Source organism: Plodia interpunctella, mitochondrion (assembly GCF_027563975.2).
Source record: "Plodia interpunctella mitochondrion, complete genome".
NCBI lineage: Eukaryota > Metazoa > Arthropoda > Insecta > Lepidoptera > Pyralidae > Plodia > Plodia interpunctella.
Genome location: NC_027961.1, coordinates 1 through 15,264, shown reverse-complemented (window position 1 = coordinate 15,264; position 15,264 = coordinate 1). Strand labels below are relative to the sequence as shown.

The window sequence follows — 15,264 nt, the reverse complement described above, 5'->3', positions numbered from 1 at the left end:
TTTATTTATATATATATATATATAAATAAATATAAGAAATGGTTCAATAAAATTAAAAAATAAAATTTTTATTATATATATATATATATATATTTAATATATTAATATAAAATATAATATATTAAATTTAGGGTTAAATTAATGATATAATATTAATATATTTTTATTTAAATGAATATATATTGATGAATAATTAAATTAATTTTTAAATTAAATATTAGAAAAGAAAAAAAAATAAATTATTAAATATTTAATAATTTATAATAAATATTTTAATATAAAAAAAAAAAAAAAAAATCTATATTTTATTTTTTATATATAATTAAAAATTTTTATAGTTTGAAAAATTTACTTAAAATTTATTTTACATATAAATTTTAGTGTTAATTATTAATTTATCTTAATAATAATAATAATAATAATTTTAGTAATTAATATTAAAAATTTAAGCAATTAAGATTTAGTAATAATTTAATTAAAAACTAATTTTGTGCCAGCAGTTGCGGTTAAACAAAATTTAAAGTAAATTTTATTAGTAAAATTAATTAATAATTTATAATTTAAATTAAATATTAAATTATTAAGTGAAATTTTAATTTAATAAAAATTTATAAAAAAATTATGAAATTAATAAATTATATTAAAAACTAGGATTAGATACCCTATTATTATTAAATTAAATGGTAATACTAGAATAGTATTTAATAATTTATTGAAATTTAAATAATTTGGCGGTATTTTAGTTCATTCAGAGGAATCTGTTTAATAATTGATAATCCACGAATAAATTTACTTAATTTATAATTTTGTATATCGTTGTTAAAAAAATATTTTATATTAAAAATAATATTTTAAAATTTTAAAAATAAATTAAATCAGATCAAGATGCAGATAATAATTAAGAATATAATGGATTACAATAAATTTATTTAAATGAAAAATAATTTGTAAGAATTATATGAAGGTGGATTTGAATGTAATTTTATTTAATTTAATAAAATGATTAAAAGTTAAAATATGTACATATTGCCCGTCGCTTTCATAAATAAGTTGAAATAAGTCGTAACAAAGTAGAGGTACTGGAAAGTGTTTCTAGAAAGATCAAATTGGAGCTTGAGTAAGTATTTCATTTACATTGAAATGATATTGATAATAATCAATTAATTTGAGGGGGATAATTAATAAAAAAAAATATAATAAAAAAATTTTTAAATTAAAAAATATTATGGGGGTTAAAGTATTTTTTAAGGAAAAAATGGAAAAATTTATAGTAAATTAGTATAGTGATAGAATTTTGAAATAAATTGAAAAATAAATTAATAGAAAAGTAAATTTAATTTATTGTATCTTGTGTATCAGAGTTTATTTAAAAAAGATTATATTTTGTAATATTCTCGAATTAAAAAGTGATAATTAATTAAAAAAGTTATTGTAGCAAAAATATTTTAAATAATTAATTTGAAATGAAATGTTAATCGTTTTTTAAGATATCTAGTTTTTTTAGAAAAAAATTTAATTTTATATTTATTTAATTAAAAAATTAATTAATTAATTTTTTGAAAATGAAATATAATATTTTAGGGGATAAGCTTTAAAATAAAAAGTTATAATAAAAATTAAAATAATAAAAATTTTAAAATTTATATTATTTAAAAATTTTAATTTGTTATAAATAATTTAATTAAAAATAAAATTTTAATTTATTTAATTTTTTATAAAAAAATGATTTTTAATAAATTTAAAATTAAAAATAATGATAAAATTAGTATATTAAAATATTTAAAAATAAATAATTATTAAATAAATAATTTAAAGGAATTCGGCAAAATTTTATATTCACTTGTTTATCAAAAACATGTCTTTTTGAAAATGATTTAAAGTCGGATCTGCCCACTGATAATCACTAAAGGGCTGCAGTATATTGACTGTACAAAGGTAGCATAATCATTAGTCTCTTAATTGGTGACTTGTATGAATGATTTGATGAAATATAAGCTGTCTCTAAATTAATAATAAAATTTAATTTTTTAATTAAAAAGTTAAAATAAATTTAAAAGACGAGAAGACCCTATAGAGTTTTATAAGTTTTAATTATTGAAATTATATATTTATAAAATAATTGAGATTTTAAAATTTATTTTATTGGGGGGATAAAAAAATAAAATAAACTTTTTTATAAAAAAAAACATAAATAATTGATTAAATGATCCAAATATTTTGATTATTAGAAAAAATTACCTTAGGGATAACAGCGTAATTTTTTTTTTTAGTTCAAATAAAAAAAAGAGTTTGCGACCTCGATGTTGGATTAAGATAAAATTTAAATGCAAAAGTTTAAAATTTTGATCTGTTCGATCATTAAAATCTTACATGATCTGAGTTCAAACCGGTGTGAGCCAGGTTGGTTTCTATCTTTAAGAAAGGAAAATATTTTAGTACGAAAGGAGTAAGTATTTAAATTAAATTTTAATTGAAGAATATTATTAAAAAAAATTAAAATATAATAACTATTTTGGCAGAAAAAATGTAATGATTTTAGAAGTCATAAATATATAATTATTATATAGGTAGTAATTATAATAAAAGATATATTAATAATTTTTATTGGGATTATTATTTTAATTTTAGGAGTATTAATTGGTGTAGCTTTTTTAACTTTATTAGAACGAAAATTATTAGGGTATATTCAGATTCGAAAAGGACCTAATAAAGTAGGATATATGGGAATTTTTCAACCTTTTTCTGATGCAATTAAATTATTTACTAAGGAACAAACTTATCCTAATTATTCAAATTATATTTCATATTATTTTTCTCCAGTTATTAGATTTATATTGTCATTAATTATTTGATTATTATTTCCTTATTATTTTAATTTTATTAGATTTAATTTAGGGGTTTTATTTTTTTTATGTTGTACAAGAATAGGGGTTTATACTGTAATAATTGCTGGTTGATCTTCGAATTCGAATTATTCTATATTAGGGGGGTTACGAGCTGTGGCTCAGACTATTTCATATGAAGTAAGATTATTTTTAATTTTAATATCTTCACTTTTTATAATTATAAGTTTTAATATAATTTTATTAAGAGAATATCAAGAAAATGTATGATTTTTTTTTTTTTTATTTCCTTTAGCTTTAAGATTATTTTCTTCTATATTGGCAGAGACTAATCGGACTCCGTTTGATTTTGCTGAGGGGGAAAGAGAATTAGTATCTGGATCTAATATTGAATATAGAAGAGGGGGATTTGCTTTAATTTTTTTAGCTGAATATTCAAGAATTTTATTTATAAGTTTAGCTTTTATTTTAATATTTATAGGTGGATATAGAATAGATTTTATTTTTTATTTAAAATTAAGAATAATTTCTTTTTTATTTATTTGAGTACGAGGAACATTACCTCGATATCGATATGATAAATTAATATATTTAGCTTGAAAAAGATATCTTCCTATTTCATTAAATTTTTTAATATTTTATATAGGGATAAAAATATTATTTATATAGTATATTAAAATATTTTTAGTATAAATTAATAGAATTATAATTCTTTCTTAAGTTTTCAAAACAAATGCTTAAACAAGCTCATTAATTAAATTATTGATTAAAAATTAAATTATCTCATAATTTATTAATAATTGGTGTTAAAATAAAGTAGGAAAAATAAAATAAAGTTAATAATTGTCCAGTAATAATATAAGGGTCTTCAACAGGACGAGCTCCAATTCATGTTAATAAGAAAATAATAGTAATTAATGATCAAAATATAATTTGATTAATAGGATAAAATTGAATACCTTGAATTTTTTTGTTAAAAGTAAAAGGTAAAATTATTAGAATAAGAATTGAAAAAATTAGACCAATTACTCCCCCTAATTTATTAGGGATTGAACGAAGAATTGCATAAGCAAATAAAAAATATCATTCTGGTTGAATATGAACAGGTGTTACTAAGGGGTTGGCAGGGATAAAGTTATCTGGGTCACCTAGTAGATTAGGGTTAGTTAAAGTTAATATAGTTAGTATAAATAATAAGATAATAAATCCAATTAAATCCTTGTAAATAAAAAATGGATGAAAAGGAATTTTATCTAAATTTCTATTAATTCCTAATGGATTATTAGATCCTGTTATATGTAAAAATAATAAATGAATTATTGTTAATATTAAAATAATGAATGGAAAAATAAAGTGAAAAGTATAAAATCGAGTTAAAGTGGCATTATCTACGGCAAATCCCCCTCAAATTCAATTAACTAATATAGTCCCTAAATAAGGAATTGCTGATAAAAGGTTGGTAATTACTGTAGCTCCTCAAAAAGGTATTTGACCTCATGGAAGAACATACCCTAAAAAAGCAGTTCCTATTAATAAAAATAAAATTAAAATTCCTACAATTCAGGTATGTATTAAATTAAATGATTCATAATAAATTCCTCGTCCAATATGGATATAAACACAAATAAAAAAAAAAGATGCTCCATTAGCATGTAAAGTACGGATTAATCACCCATAATTAACATTTCGGCAAATATAATTTACTCTATAGAAAGCTAATTCAATATTAGCTGTATAATATATGGTTAAAAAAAGTCCAGTTATAATTTGAATAATTAAACATAATCCTAATAAGGATCCAAAATTTCATAAAGAAGAAATATTAGAAGGTGATGGTAAATCAATTAAAGAATTATTTATGATTTTTAAAATTGGGTGATTTTTTCGAAAAGGGGAAAAATTTTTTATCATTTGTTATATATATATATATATATATATATATATTAATAAAAAGAAGATCGAATAGGTCCGAAAAAGATATTAGTAATTTTTACTACTGCAATAAGAGTGATAAATAAGTAAATTATTATTAATATTATTATAAGGAATGTTTGATTATTATAAAGTTTAGATAGATTAATTTTATTTTCATTATTAAAAAATAGAGTATTATTAAATAAATTATATATTTCTAAATTTTGAAATAAATTTATTAATGTAATATTATTGAAAGAAATAGTAGATAAAAATAGAATTGAAAATAAAAATAATGATAATAAAATTTTAAATTTAGGTTGAATAGTAAAAATTTCATTAGAGGCAATTCTAGATGTGTAAATGAAAAGAACTAGAAGTCCTCCAAGAAAAGTTAGAAAAAGAATATAAGAAAATCAATAAGTTTTAATTAATATTCCTGAAATTAAACAAATTAATAGGGTTTGTAATAAAATTATTAATCCTATAGACAATGGGTGGTTTAAGAAAAATATAATAATTGAGAAAAAAATTATACTTAAATAAATTAAAATTTTTAAAATTTCAAAGAATAGTTTAATAAAAATAATAATTTTGGAGATTATTGATAAAGAAATATCTTTTTCTTTGAAGTTTTTAAAGAAAGATCTTATTTTTGATTTACAAGACCAATGTTTTATATAAACTATAAAAACTAATGTTAATAAATATAATAATGGTAATTTTAATTATGTATTTAATTGGAAATTTAATTTTTTCATCTAAGCAAAAACATTTATTAATTGTATTATTAAGTTTAGAGTTTATTGTATTAAGAATATTTTTTTTAATTTTATTATATGTTAGTTATTTTGAGAGTAATATATATATATTAATAGTATTTTTAGTATTTTCTGTTTGTGAGGGGGCTTTAGGGTTATCAATTTTAGTATCAATAATTCGAACACATGGAAATGATTATTTTCAAAGTTTTAATTTATTATAAGTAATAATAATAATAATATTAATGATAAAATTTTTAGTAATGATTATATTTATAATTCCATTATGTTTAAAAAAACAAATATTTTGAATGGTTCAAATAATATTATTTTTAATAATATTTTTATTTATAAATTTAACTATTTTTTTAGGAAGTTATTGTAATTTAAGATATATATATTCATGCGATATATTATCTTATGGGTTAATTTTATTAAGAATTTGAATTTGTATTTTAATAATTATAGCTAGAGAAAATTTATATAAAATAAATTTTTATGTAGAGTTTTTTATTTTTAATTTAATTTTTTTATTGTTAATATTATTTTTAACTTTTTCATCTATAAATTTATTTATATTTTATTTATATTTTGAGGGAAGATTAATTCCTACTTTAATATTAATTATTGGGTGGGGTTATCAACCAGAACGGATTCAAGCAGGTATATATTTATTATTTTATACTTTATTTGTTTCCCTTCCCTTATTAATAGGAATTTTTTATATTTTTAATTATTCTAATTTTATAATAATATATTATATAAAATTTTTAAATTTTGAATATTATTTATTATATTTATCTATAATTATGGCTTTTTTAGTGAAAATACCGATATATTTTGTTCATTTATGATTACCTAAAGCACATGTAGAGGCTCCTGTTTCTGGTTCAATAATTTTAGCTGGAATTATATTAAAATTAGGGGGTTATGGTTTATTACGAGTGATAGTGTTAATACAAAAAATAAGTTTGAAATTTAATTTTATTTGAGTAGTAATTAGATTATTAGGGGGATTTTATATTAGATTAAAATGTTTTTCTCAAATTGATATTAAATCATTAATTGCTTATTCATCAGTTGCGCATATAAGATTAGTAATTGGTGGAATTATAACTATAAATTATTGAGGGTATATAGGTTCTTATGTATTAATAATTGGTCATGGATTATGTTCTTCTGGAATATTTTGTTTAGCTAATATTAATTATGAACGTTTACATAGTCGGAGATTATATATTAATAAGGGTATGATAAATTTTATACCCTCAATAAGAATGTGATGATTTTTATTATTAAGATCAAATATAGCAGCCCCTCCATCATTAAATTTAGTAGGTGAGATTAGTTTAATTAATAGATTAGTTAGATGATCTTGAATTACTATAATTATATTAATAATAATTTCTTTTTTTAGAGCTGGTTATAGATTATATTTATATTCTTATACTCAACATGGTAAATATTATATTGGAATTTATAGATTTTATATAGGAGTTTCTCGAGAATATTTATTATTATTATTACATTGATTACCTTTAAATATTATAATTTTAAAGGTAGATTATATAATAATTTGAGTTTACTTAAATAATTTAAATAAAATATTGATTTGTGGAGTCAAAAATATGAGGTTTCATTTTAAGTTATTTTAAAAAATAAATTAATTTGTTTTAATATATGTATATATTTAATTAGTTTAAGAATTGTAATGTTTATTATAATAATTTATTTTATTAGAAGTAGTTTAGTAGTATTTTTAGAGTGGGAAATTATTTCTTTAAATTCTTTAAGAATTAAAATATCTATTTTATTAGATTGAATATCTTTATTATTTATAATATTTGTCTTATTAATTTCTTCAGTTGTAATTTATTATAGAAAAAGATATATAAGATCAGAAATAAATTTAAGTCGATTTATTATTTTAGTAATATTATCTGTTTTTTCAATAATTTTACTAATTATTAGACCTAATATTATTAGAATTTTATTAGGGTGAGATGGATTAGGATTAGTTTCTTATTGTTTAGTAATTTATTATCAAAATTTTAAATCTTATAATGCTGGAATATTAACTGCCCTATCAAATCGAATTGGTGATGTATTAATTTTAATAGTAATTTCATGAATATTAAATTATGGGAGATGAAATTATATTTTTTATTTAGAGTTTATAAGGAATGATTATTCAATAATAATAATTGGGACAATAATTATTATGGCTGCAATAACTAAAAGAGCTCAAATTCCTTTTAGTTCATGATTACCAGCAGCCATAGCAGCTCCTACTCCTGTTTCAGCATTAGTTCATTCATCTACATTAGTAACTGCTGGGGTATATTTATTAATTCGATTTAATTTATTATTAGAAAATATTTATTTTTTAAAAATATTTTTATTATTATCTGGTTTAACTATATTTATAGCTGGGATTTCAGCAAATTATGAGTTTGATTTAAAAAAAATTATTGCTTTATCAACTTTAAGTCAATTAGGTTTAATAATGAGAATTTTAAGTATAGGAATACCTGATTTAGCTTTTTTTCATTTATTAACTCATGCTATATTTAAAGCTTTATTATTTATATGTGCAGGAGTTATTATTCATATAATAAATGATACTCAAGATATTCGATTAATAGGGGGGTTAAGAAATTATTTACCTTTTACTTCATTATGTATAAATATTTCAAATTTAGCTTTATGTGGGATTCCCTTTTTAGCTGGATTTTATTCTAAAGATCTAATTTTAGAAATAGTAACAATAAGAAGTTTAAATATATATATTTATTTTTTATATTATATTTCTACAGGATTAACTATATATTATACTATTCGTTTAATTATATATTTAATAGTAAATAAAAATAATTTAATTTCAGTTTTTAATTTATATGATGAGGATTATATTATATTAAAAAGAATATTTGTATTGTTATTTATAAGAGTGGTGAGAGGGTCATTTTTAAGATGAATAATTTTTTTAAATCCTTATATAATTTATATATCTTTTAATATAAAAATAATAGTAATTTATGTAAGATTAATAGGGGGAATGTTAGGGTATTTTGTGAGAAATATAAATATTTATTCTTTTAATAAATTTTTACATACTTATAAATTAAGAAGATTTTTATGTTTAATATGATTTATACCTAATTTAAGAACTTATGGGGTAAATTATATTGTATTATATATAAGACAAAATTTATTAAAAATTATTGATATAGGATGAAGAGAAATATATAGAGGACAAGGAATATATAATATTTTAAAAAATTATTCTATTTTTCATAGATTTTATCAAAATAATAATTTTAAAATTTATTTATTTAGATTTGTTATTTGAATAATAATTTTTTTATTTATTTTAATAATTTATTTAAATAGCTTATAAATTAGAGCATAATATTGAAGATATTAAGGAGATTAAAAAAATCTTTAAATATAATATTTATAAAAATATTTAAATATTATTTTTACAATGAAAATGTAATGTTTTTATTAAACTATATAAATAGAAATATTAATGGAATTTAACCACTAAAATTTAAGTTAGCAGCTTAAATTTAAAAATTTATATTTCTGTGAATTAATTGGAATTTTTATTCAATTTTATCATTAACAGTGATATACCTCTTTTTGGTTTCAATTAAATAAGGAGATTTTTCTCTATCTTTTAAGTCGAAATTAAATGCAAATTATTGCTTCTTATTTAAGAAAAATTGAAATTCAATATTTTTTGAATGCAAATCAAATGTTTTTTATAAACTATAATCCTTAAATATATTATTTAATTTGTTCAATTAAGTATATTTTGATTTCATTCATGATAAAGACCTAATAAGAGGATTAAGAAGAAAAAGAAACTAATTTTAAATCAAATAAGAAAATTAACTAGTTTAAATAAAGGGATAATAGGTAAAATTAGGGCAATTTCTACATCAAAAATTAGAAAAATTACAGTAATTAAAAAGAAATGTAAAGAGAATGGAATTCGAGCAGAAGATTTAGGGTCAAATCCGCATTCAAATGGTGAACATTTTTCTCGGTCTCTAAAAGATTTTTTAGAGAGAATAATCGATAATATTATAAAAATATTTGAGATAATAATGATTAATATTGAAATAGAAAAAATTAAGTAAATTATTTATATTAAAAATAAATTAAACTTTTTGATTGGAAGTCAAATATACTAAATATATTATATAAATAATTAATTTCTTCATCAATATATAAAAATATAAAGGAAAAGTCAAACTACATCTACAAAATGTCAATATCAAGCTGCTGCTTCAAATCCAAAATGATGATTTCTAGAGAAATGAAAATTTAAATGACGAATAAGACAAATTAATAAAAATAAAGTTCCAACAATAACATGAATTCCATGAAATCCTGTGGTAATAAAAAAAGTTGTTCCATAAATACTATCTGCAATAGTAAAAGGAGCTTCAATATATTCATAAGCTTGAAGAATTGTGAAGTAAATTCCTAAAAAAACAGTTAAGAATAATCCTTGAGTTGTTTGGGAGTGGTTATTATCTATTAAGGCATGATGAGCTCAAGTAACTGTAACTCCTGAAGTGATTAAAATAATGGTATTGAGAAGAGGAATTTGAAATGGGTTAAAAGGTAAAATATTAATGGGGGGTCAAGTAGCCCCAATTTCAATATTGGGGGAAAGACTACTATGGAAAAATGCTCAAAAAAAGGAAATAAAAAAAAAAATTTCTGAAATAATGAATAAAATTATACCTCATCGTAATCCTTTTGTAACTAATAAAGTATGTTTACCTTGAAGAGTTCCTTCTCGGCAAACATCTCGTCATCATTGAAATATTGTTAAAATAATAATACAATAACCTAGAATTAATAAATTTATATTAAAATTATGAAATCATTTTACTATACCAGTAACTAAAGTTATTAGACCAATAGCTCCTGTTAAAGGTCAAGGACTATAATCTACTAAATGAAATGGGTGATTATGAGTTATTTTCATTAATTAACTTCACTAGAATATAAAGTTCTTAAAATTGCAATTACATAAGATTGAATAACCGCAACTGCTGATTCTAAAATTAATAAAGCGATTTGAATAAAAATTAAAAAGGGGATAAGAAAACAAGGTATAATTGATCCTGTTCCTCTTAATAAGGTTATTAAAAGATGACCTGCAATTATATTAGCTGTTAATCGAACAGCTAATGTTCCTGGTCGAATAATATTACTAATAGTTTCAATTAAAACTATAAAAGGCATTAAAATAGAGGGGGTTCCTTGAGGAATTATATGGGTAAATATATGTTGGGTATTATTAATTCATCCATATAATATAAAACTTAATCATAAAGGTAATGAAATAGAGAGGGAAAGAGTTAAATGACTAGTTCTAGTAAAAATATAAGGGAATAAACCTAAAAAATTATTGAATAAAATAAATGAAAATATGGAAATAAAAATAAATGTTGAAGATCTTGAATTAATATTATTTCCTAAAAGAGTTTTAAATTCATTATGTAATTTATTTAAAATGAATATTCAAAAAATAAAATGACGATTAGGGATTAATCAAAAAGAAAGAGGGATAAATAAAATTCCAATTAAAGTTCTAATTCAATTTAAAGATAAATTAAATAAATTTGTAGAGGGGTCAAAAATGGAAAATAAATTTGTTATCATTTTCAATTAAAGTTTTTAAGGGAAAATTTTTTATTAGAAAAATTTAAAGAAGGTTTACTTATAGAAATATAGTAATTTATTATATTAAATATAATAAAAATTAAAATAAAAAAAAAAAAAGATATAATTCAATTAATAGGTATTATTTGAGGGATAAAAGAATATTACTTAAAGTAATAATTTAAATTTGACATATTTATGTTATAAATTAACTAATTCTTTCATTAGAAGTAATTGCTAATTTACTATAAAATGGTTTAAGAGACCAGTACTTGCTTTCAGTCATCTAATGATGAATAATTATTAATTCAATTAATAAAATTTTTAATTGAAATTCTTTCAATTACAATAGGTATAAAACTATGATTAGCACCACAAATTTCTGAACATTGTCCATAAAAAATTCCTGGTCGATTAATAAAAAATCTAGATTGATTAAGACGTCCTGGATTTGCATCAATTTTAATTCCTAATGATGGAATTGTTCAAGAATGAATAACATCAGTTGCTGTAACTATAATACGAATTTGATTATTTATAGGTAGGACAATTCGATTATCTACATCTAAAAGTCGAAAATTATTAGAAGATATTTCATTTATAGGGATTATATAAGAATCAAATTCAATATTTTTGAAATCTGAATATTCATAACTTCAGTATCATTGATGTCCAATTGATTTTAAGGTAATAAGAGGGTTATTTAGTTCATCTAATAAATATAATAAGCGTAAAGAAGGAAGAGCAATAAAAATTAAAGTAATAGCTGGTAAAATAGTTCAAATTAATTCAATTATTTGACCTTCTAATAAAAATCGATTTAAATATTTATTGAAAAATAAGTTAATTATTAAATAACCTACTAAAATTGTAATTATAATTAAAATAATTAATGTATGATCGTGGAAAAAAATAATTTGTTCTATTAATGGAGAAGCTCTATTTTGAAGGTTAAAATTTGATCATGTTGCAATTTCTAAAAAAAGGATATTCCTTTATATATGGGGTTTAAATCCATTACATATAATCTGCCATATTAGAAGTTTCTTAAAATAGGTAATTCATTATATGAATGTTCAGCTGGTGGAAAATTTTGATATCATTCAATGGAAGAAGATAAATTTAAGGAAAATAAAATAATTCGTTGATTAATTATAGATTCTCAAATAATAATAAATATTAATATGATAGCTAATAAAGAAATATATGAACCTAGAGAAGAAATAATATTTCAAGAAATATAAGCATCGGGATAATCTGAGTATCGTCGAGGTATTCCTGCTAATCCTAAAAAATGTTGGGGGAAAAATGTTAAATTAACACCAATAAATATAGTAAAAAATTGAATTTTTAAAAGAAATGGATTTAAAGATAATCCTGTAAATAATGGGTATCAATGAATAAATCCTGCTAAAATTGCAAATACAGCTCCTATAGATAAAACATAATGAAAATGAGCTACCACATAATAAGTATCATGTAAACTTACATCGATAGATGAATTAGATAGGATAATACCAGTTAATCCTCCAACTGTAAATAAAAATACAAATCCAAGACTTCATAATATAGCTGGATTATAGTTGATTTGTGTTCCATGAAGAGTAGCTAATCAACTAAAAATTTTAATACCAGTTGGTACTGCAATAATTATAGTTGCTGAGGTAAAATAAGCTCGGGTATCAATATCTATACCAACTGTAAATATATGGTGAGCTCAAACTACAAATCCTAATAATCCAATTGCTATTATAGCATAAATTATTCCTAAAGAACCAAATGTTTCTTTTTTTCCACTTTCTTGAGAAATAATATGAGAAATTATTCCAAATCCAGGTAAAATTAAAATATAAACTTCTGGATGACCGAAAAATCAAAATAAATGTTGATATAAAATAGGATCTCCACCACCAGCAGGATCAAAGAAAGAGGTATTAAGATTTCGATCTGTTAAAAGTATAGTAATAGCACCTGCTAAAACAGGAAGTGATAAAAGTAAGAGTAAAGCAGTAATACCAACAGCTCAAACAAATAAAGGTATTTGATCAAATATTATTCCATTTAATTTTATATTAATAATTGTAGTAATAAAATTAATGGCACCAAGAATGGAGGAAATACCCGCTAAATGAAGGGAAAAAATGGCTAAATCAACAGAACTTCCACCATGGGCAATATTAGATGAAAGGGGGGGATAAACTGTTCACCCAGTTCCTGCCCCATTTTCTACAATACTTCTTGAAATTAAAAGAGTTAAAGAAGGGGGTAAAAGTCAAAATCTTATATTATTTAATCGGGGGAAAGCTATATCAGGGGCTCCTAATATTAAAGGAACTAATCAATTTCCAAACCCTCCAATTATAATTGGTATAACTATAAAAAAAATTATAATAAAAGCATGACTAGTAACAATAGTATTATAAATTTGATCATCTCCAATTAAAGATCCAGGAGTTCCTAATTCTGCTCGAATTAATAATCTTAAAGATGTTCCAATTATTCCGGCTCAAATTCCAAAAATAAAATATAAAGTTCCAATATCTTTATGATTTGTAGAAAAAAGTCATTTTCGCTAAAATAAAATGGCTGAGTTATTAAGCGATAAATTGTAAATTTATTAACGAGAAATTTCTCTTTTATTAAAGTCTTATATTCATATAATGATATAAAATTGCAAATTTTAAGGAATAAATATAATTTATTAAGGCTTAAAGAAATATCTTTATTTATAATTTTGAAGATTATTAGTTTTATTAACTTAAAACCTTATATAAATTATATAAGCCTTTATAAATTATATAAAAATTAAAGTTCTAATAATTATTCCTATTAAAGAAAAAAAAGATAAAAAATTAATTAAATATAAAAAATTATTTTTAAAAAAAAAATTTATTCATTTAAGTTTTATATAATTAAATATAAAAGATGAATAAGTGATTCGAATATAAAAAAATAATAAAATTAAACTTATTATAATAAGAATAAAGGTTAAAAAAAAATAATTATTTATTAATAAAAAATTAATAACAATTCATTTAGGAAAAAATCCAATAAAAGGGGGTAGTCCACCTAAAGATAAAAAATTTATAAAAAAAAAGATTTTAAGAATATAATTTATATTGAAAAAAAATAATTGATTAATATAAAATAAATTTAATATATGAAAAAAAAAACATATTATTCTAATAATAAAAGTATAAATAAATAAATAAAAAATTCATAAATTTTCACTAATTATAATTGATATTAATATTCAACTTAAATTATTAATAGATGAAAAAGTTATTAATTTACGTAAAGAAGTTTGATTTAAACCTCCAATAGCTCCAATAATAGAATTTAATATAATAATGATAATAATAAAATTTTTATTAAAATAATATGATAGTAAAATTATGGGGGTAATTTTTTGTCATGTTATTAAAATAAAATTATTAAATCAAGATATACCTTCTATAATATTAGGGAATCAAAAATGAAAGGGTACAGAACCTATTTTTATTAATAAGGAAGAATTAATTATAATAGAAATAATATTATTAAAATCAAAATTTTTTAAAAAAATTATTTTTAATAAAATTGAAAATAAAAAATTAATAGAGGCAATAGATTGAATTAAAAAATATTTTAAGGAGGCTTCAGAGGATAATATATTATTAGAATTAGAAATTAAGGGGATAAATCTTAGTAAATTAATTTCTAGACCAATTCAACATCCAAATCATGAATTGGAGGAAATAGAAATTAAAGTTCTAAAAAATAAAATAAATAAGAAAAATATTTTGTTAGAGTTAAAAATAAATAAAATTTAAAATAGAAAAAATATTCATAATAAAAAATATTATTAATTATATTTTAGTGTAAGAGGCACAATAATTTTTGATATTATAAGATATAGTTTAATTCTATAAAATATAAATTAAATAATAAAGGTAAAAAATCACTTAATTTATCCTATCAGAATAACCCTTTAATCAGGCACTTTATTAGTTTAAAAAAAAGAATAATCTTTATAGTTGGGGTATGAACCCAAAAGCTTAAATTTAGCTTATTTTTAA

General features: G+C 19.9%; 13 protein-coding genes and 24 non-coding genes across 37 annotated transcripts, besides 1 other annotated feature; 14 read left to right on the top strand and 23 right to left on the bottom strand. All coding sequences in view use genetic code 5, as the record gives it.

Annotated features, from left to right (window-relative positions):
- Window positions 1-596: a sequence feature (putative control region).
- APK88_gr01 lies at window positions 321-1,102 on the top strand. Its single transcript has one exon. It is a non-coding gene; the product is annotated as a 12S ribosomal RNA (ribosomal RNA).
- trnV lies at window positions 1,103-1,169 on the top strand. Its single transcript has one exon. It is a non-coding gene; the product is annotated as a tRNA-Val (tRNA).
- On the top strand, window positions 1,170-2,506 carry APK88_gr02. Its single transcript has one exon. It is a non-coding gene; the product is annotated as a 16S ribosomal RNA (ribosomal RNA).
- Window positions 2,507-2,573, top strand: trnL1(CUN). The gene has a single exon. It is a non-coding gene; the product is annotated as a tRNA-Leu (tRNA).
- Window positions 2,574-3,512, top strand: ND1 (NADH dehydrogenase subunit 1). Its single transcript has one exon. It carries the CDS (start codon window positions 2,574-2,576, stop codon window positions 3,510-3,512), a length of 939 nt encoding a protein of 312 aa, YP_009166948.1.
- A 22-nt stretch (window positions 3,513-3,534) lies between these two features.
- On the bottom strand, window positions 3,535-3,599 carry trnS2(UCN). Its single transcript has one exon. It is a non-coding gene; the product is annotated as a tRNA-Ser (tRNA).
- Window positions 3,600-3,602: 3 nt separating this feature from the next.
- On the bottom strand, window positions 3,603-4,754 carry CYTB (cytochrome b). Its single transcript has one exon. The coding sequence runs from the start codon at window positions 4,752-4,754 to the stop codon at window positions 3,603-3,605; it is 1,152 nt and encodes a 383-aa protein (YP_009166947.1).
- A 32-nt stretch (window positions 4,755-4,786) lies between these two features.
- ND6 (NADH dehydrogenase subunit 6) lies at window positions 4,787-5,320 on the bottom strand. Its single transcript has one exon. It carries the CDS (start codon window positions 5,318-5,320, stop codon window positions 4,787-4,789), a length of 534 nt encoding a protein of 177 aa, YP_009166946.1.
- A 2-nt stretch (window positions 5,321-5,322) lies between these two features.
- Window positions 5,323-5,388, top strand: trnP. The gene has a single exon. It is a non-coding gene; the product is annotated as a tRNA-Pro (tRNA).
- Window positions 5,389-5,452, bottom strand: trnT. The gene has a single exon. It is a non-coding gene; the product is annotated as a tRNA-Thr (tRNA).
- A 2-nt stretch (window positions 5,453-5,454) lies between these two features.
- On the top strand, window positions 5,455-5,742 carry ND4L (NADH dehydrogenase subunit 4L). The gene has a single exon. It carries the CDS (start codon window positions 5,455-5,457, stop codon window positions 5,740-5,742), a length of 288 nt encoding a protein of 95 aa, YP_009166945.1.
- Window positions 5,743-5,745: 3 nt separating this feature from the next.
- On the top strand, window positions 5,746-7,102 carry ND4 (NADH dehydrogenase subunit 4). Its single transcript has one exon. A coding segment is annotated over exon 1 (1,357 nt).
- Window positions 7,103-7,166, top strand: trnH. The gene has a single exon. It is a non-coding gene; the product is annotated as a tRNA-His (tRNA).
- ND5 (NADH dehydrogenase subunit 5) lies at window positions 7,167-8,901 on the top strand. The gene has a single exon. A coding segment is annotated over exon 1 (1,735 nt).
- trnF lies at window positions 8,902-8,969 on the top strand. Its single transcript has one exon. It is a non-coding gene; the product is annotated as a tRNA-Phe (tRNA).
- A 3-nt stretch (window positions 8,970-8,972) lies between these two features.
- Window positions 8,973-9,040, bottom strand: trnE. Its single transcript has one exon. It is a non-coding gene; the product is annotated as a tRNA-Glu (tRNA).
- On the bottom strand, window positions 9,041-9,107 carry trnS1(AGN). The gene has a single exon. It is a non-coding gene; the product is annotated as a tRNA-Ser (tRNA).
- Window positions 9,108-9,112: 5 nt separating this feature from the next.
- On the bottom strand, window positions 9,113-9,177 carry trnN. The gene has a single exon. It is a non-coding gene; the product is annotated as a tRNA-Asn (tRNA).
- trnR lies at window positions 9,175-9,238 on the bottom strand. Its single transcript has one exon. It is a non-coding gene; the product is annotated as a tRNA-Arg (tRNA).
- On the bottom strand, window positions 9,238-9,302 carry trnA. The gene has a single exon. It is a non-coding gene; the product is annotated as a tRNA-Ala (tRNA).
- A 12-nt stretch (window positions 9,303-9,314) lies between these two features.
- On the bottom strand, window positions 9,315-9,668 carry ND3 (NADH dehydrogenase subunit 3). Its single transcript has one exon. The coding sequence runs from the start codon at window positions 9,666-9,668 to the stop codon at window positions 9,315-9,317; it is 354 nt and encodes a 117-aa protein (YP_009166942.1).
- trnG lies at window positions 9,669-9,735 on the bottom strand. Its single transcript has one exon. It is a non-coding gene; the product is annotated as a tRNA-Gly (tRNA).
- Window positions 9,736-9,737: 2 nt separating this feature from the next.
- COX3 (cytochrome c oxidase subunit III) lies at window positions 9,738-10,526 on the bottom strand. The gene has a single exon. It carries the CDS (start codon window positions 10,524-10,526, stop codon window positions 9,738-9,740), a length of 789 nt encoding a protein of 262 aa, YP_009166941.1.
- ATP6 (ATP synthase F0 subunit 6) lies at window positions 10,526-11,206 on the bottom strand. The gene has a single exon. It carries the CDS (start codon window positions 11,204-11,206, stop codon window positions 10,526-10,528), a length of 681 nt encoding a protein of 226 aa, YP_009166940.1.
- ATP8 (ATP synthase F0 subunit 8) lies at window positions 11,200-11,361 on the bottom strand. Its single transcript has one exon. The coding sequence runs from the start codon at window positions 11,359-11,361 to the stop codon at window positions 11,200-11,202; it is 162 nt and encodes a 53-aa protein (YP_009166939.1).
- On the bottom strand, window positions 11,362-11,428 carry trnD. Its single transcript has one exon. It is a non-coding gene; the product is annotated as a tRNA-Asp (tRNA).
- trnK lies at window positions 11,428-11,498 on the bottom strand. The gene has a single exon. It is a non-coding gene; the product is annotated as a tRNA-Lys (tRNA).
- On the bottom strand, window positions 11,499-12,180 carry COX2 (cytochrome c oxidase subunit II). The gene has a single exon. A coding segment is annotated over exon 1 (682 nt).
- trnL2(UUR) lies at window positions 12,181-12,247 on the bottom strand. Its single transcript has one exon. It is a non-coding gene; the product is annotated as a tRNA-Leu (tRNA).
- Window positions 12,248-13,778, bottom strand: COX1 (cytochrome c oxidase subunit I; the record flags this gene model as incomplete). Its single annotated transcript has 1 exon — window positions 12,248-13,778. A coding segment is annotated over one exon (1,531 nt), but the record flags the coding sequence as incomplete, so codon positions are not given.
- A 4-nt stretch (window positions 13,779-13,782) lies between these two features.
- trnY lies at window positions 13,783-13,848 on the top strand. The gene has a single exon. It is a non-coding gene; the product is annotated as a tRNA-Tyr (tRNA).
- Window position 13,849: 1 nt separating this feature from the next.
- trnC lies at window positions 13,850-13,916 on the top strand. The gene has a single exon. It is a non-coding gene; the product is annotated as a tRNA-Cys (tRNA).
- trnW lies at window positions 13,909-13,974 on the bottom strand. The gene has a single exon. It is a non-coding gene; the product is annotated as a tRNA-Trp (tRNA).
- Window positions 13,975-14,000: 26 nt separating this feature from the next.
- ND2 (NADH dehydrogenase subunit 2) lies at window positions 14,001-15,014 on the bottom strand. Its single transcript has one exon. The coding sequence runs from the start codon at window positions 15,012-15,014 to the stop codon at window positions 14,001-14,003; it is 1,014 nt and encodes a 337-aa protein (YP_009166936.1).
- A 41-nt stretch (window positions 15,015-15,055) lies between these two features.
- Window positions 15,056-15,124, top strand: trnQ. The gene has a single exon. It is a non-coding gene; the product is annotated as a tRNA-Gln (tRNA).
- Window positions 15,125-15,130: 6 nt separating this feature from the next.
- On the bottom strand, window positions 15,131-15,194 carry trnI. Its single transcript has one exon. It is a non-coding gene; the product is annotated as a tRNA-Ile (tRNA).
- Window positions 15,195-15,196: 2 nt separating this feature from the next.
- Window positions 15,197-15,264, bottom strand: trnM. Its single transcript has one exon. It is a non-coding gene; the product is annotated as a tRNA-Met (tRNA).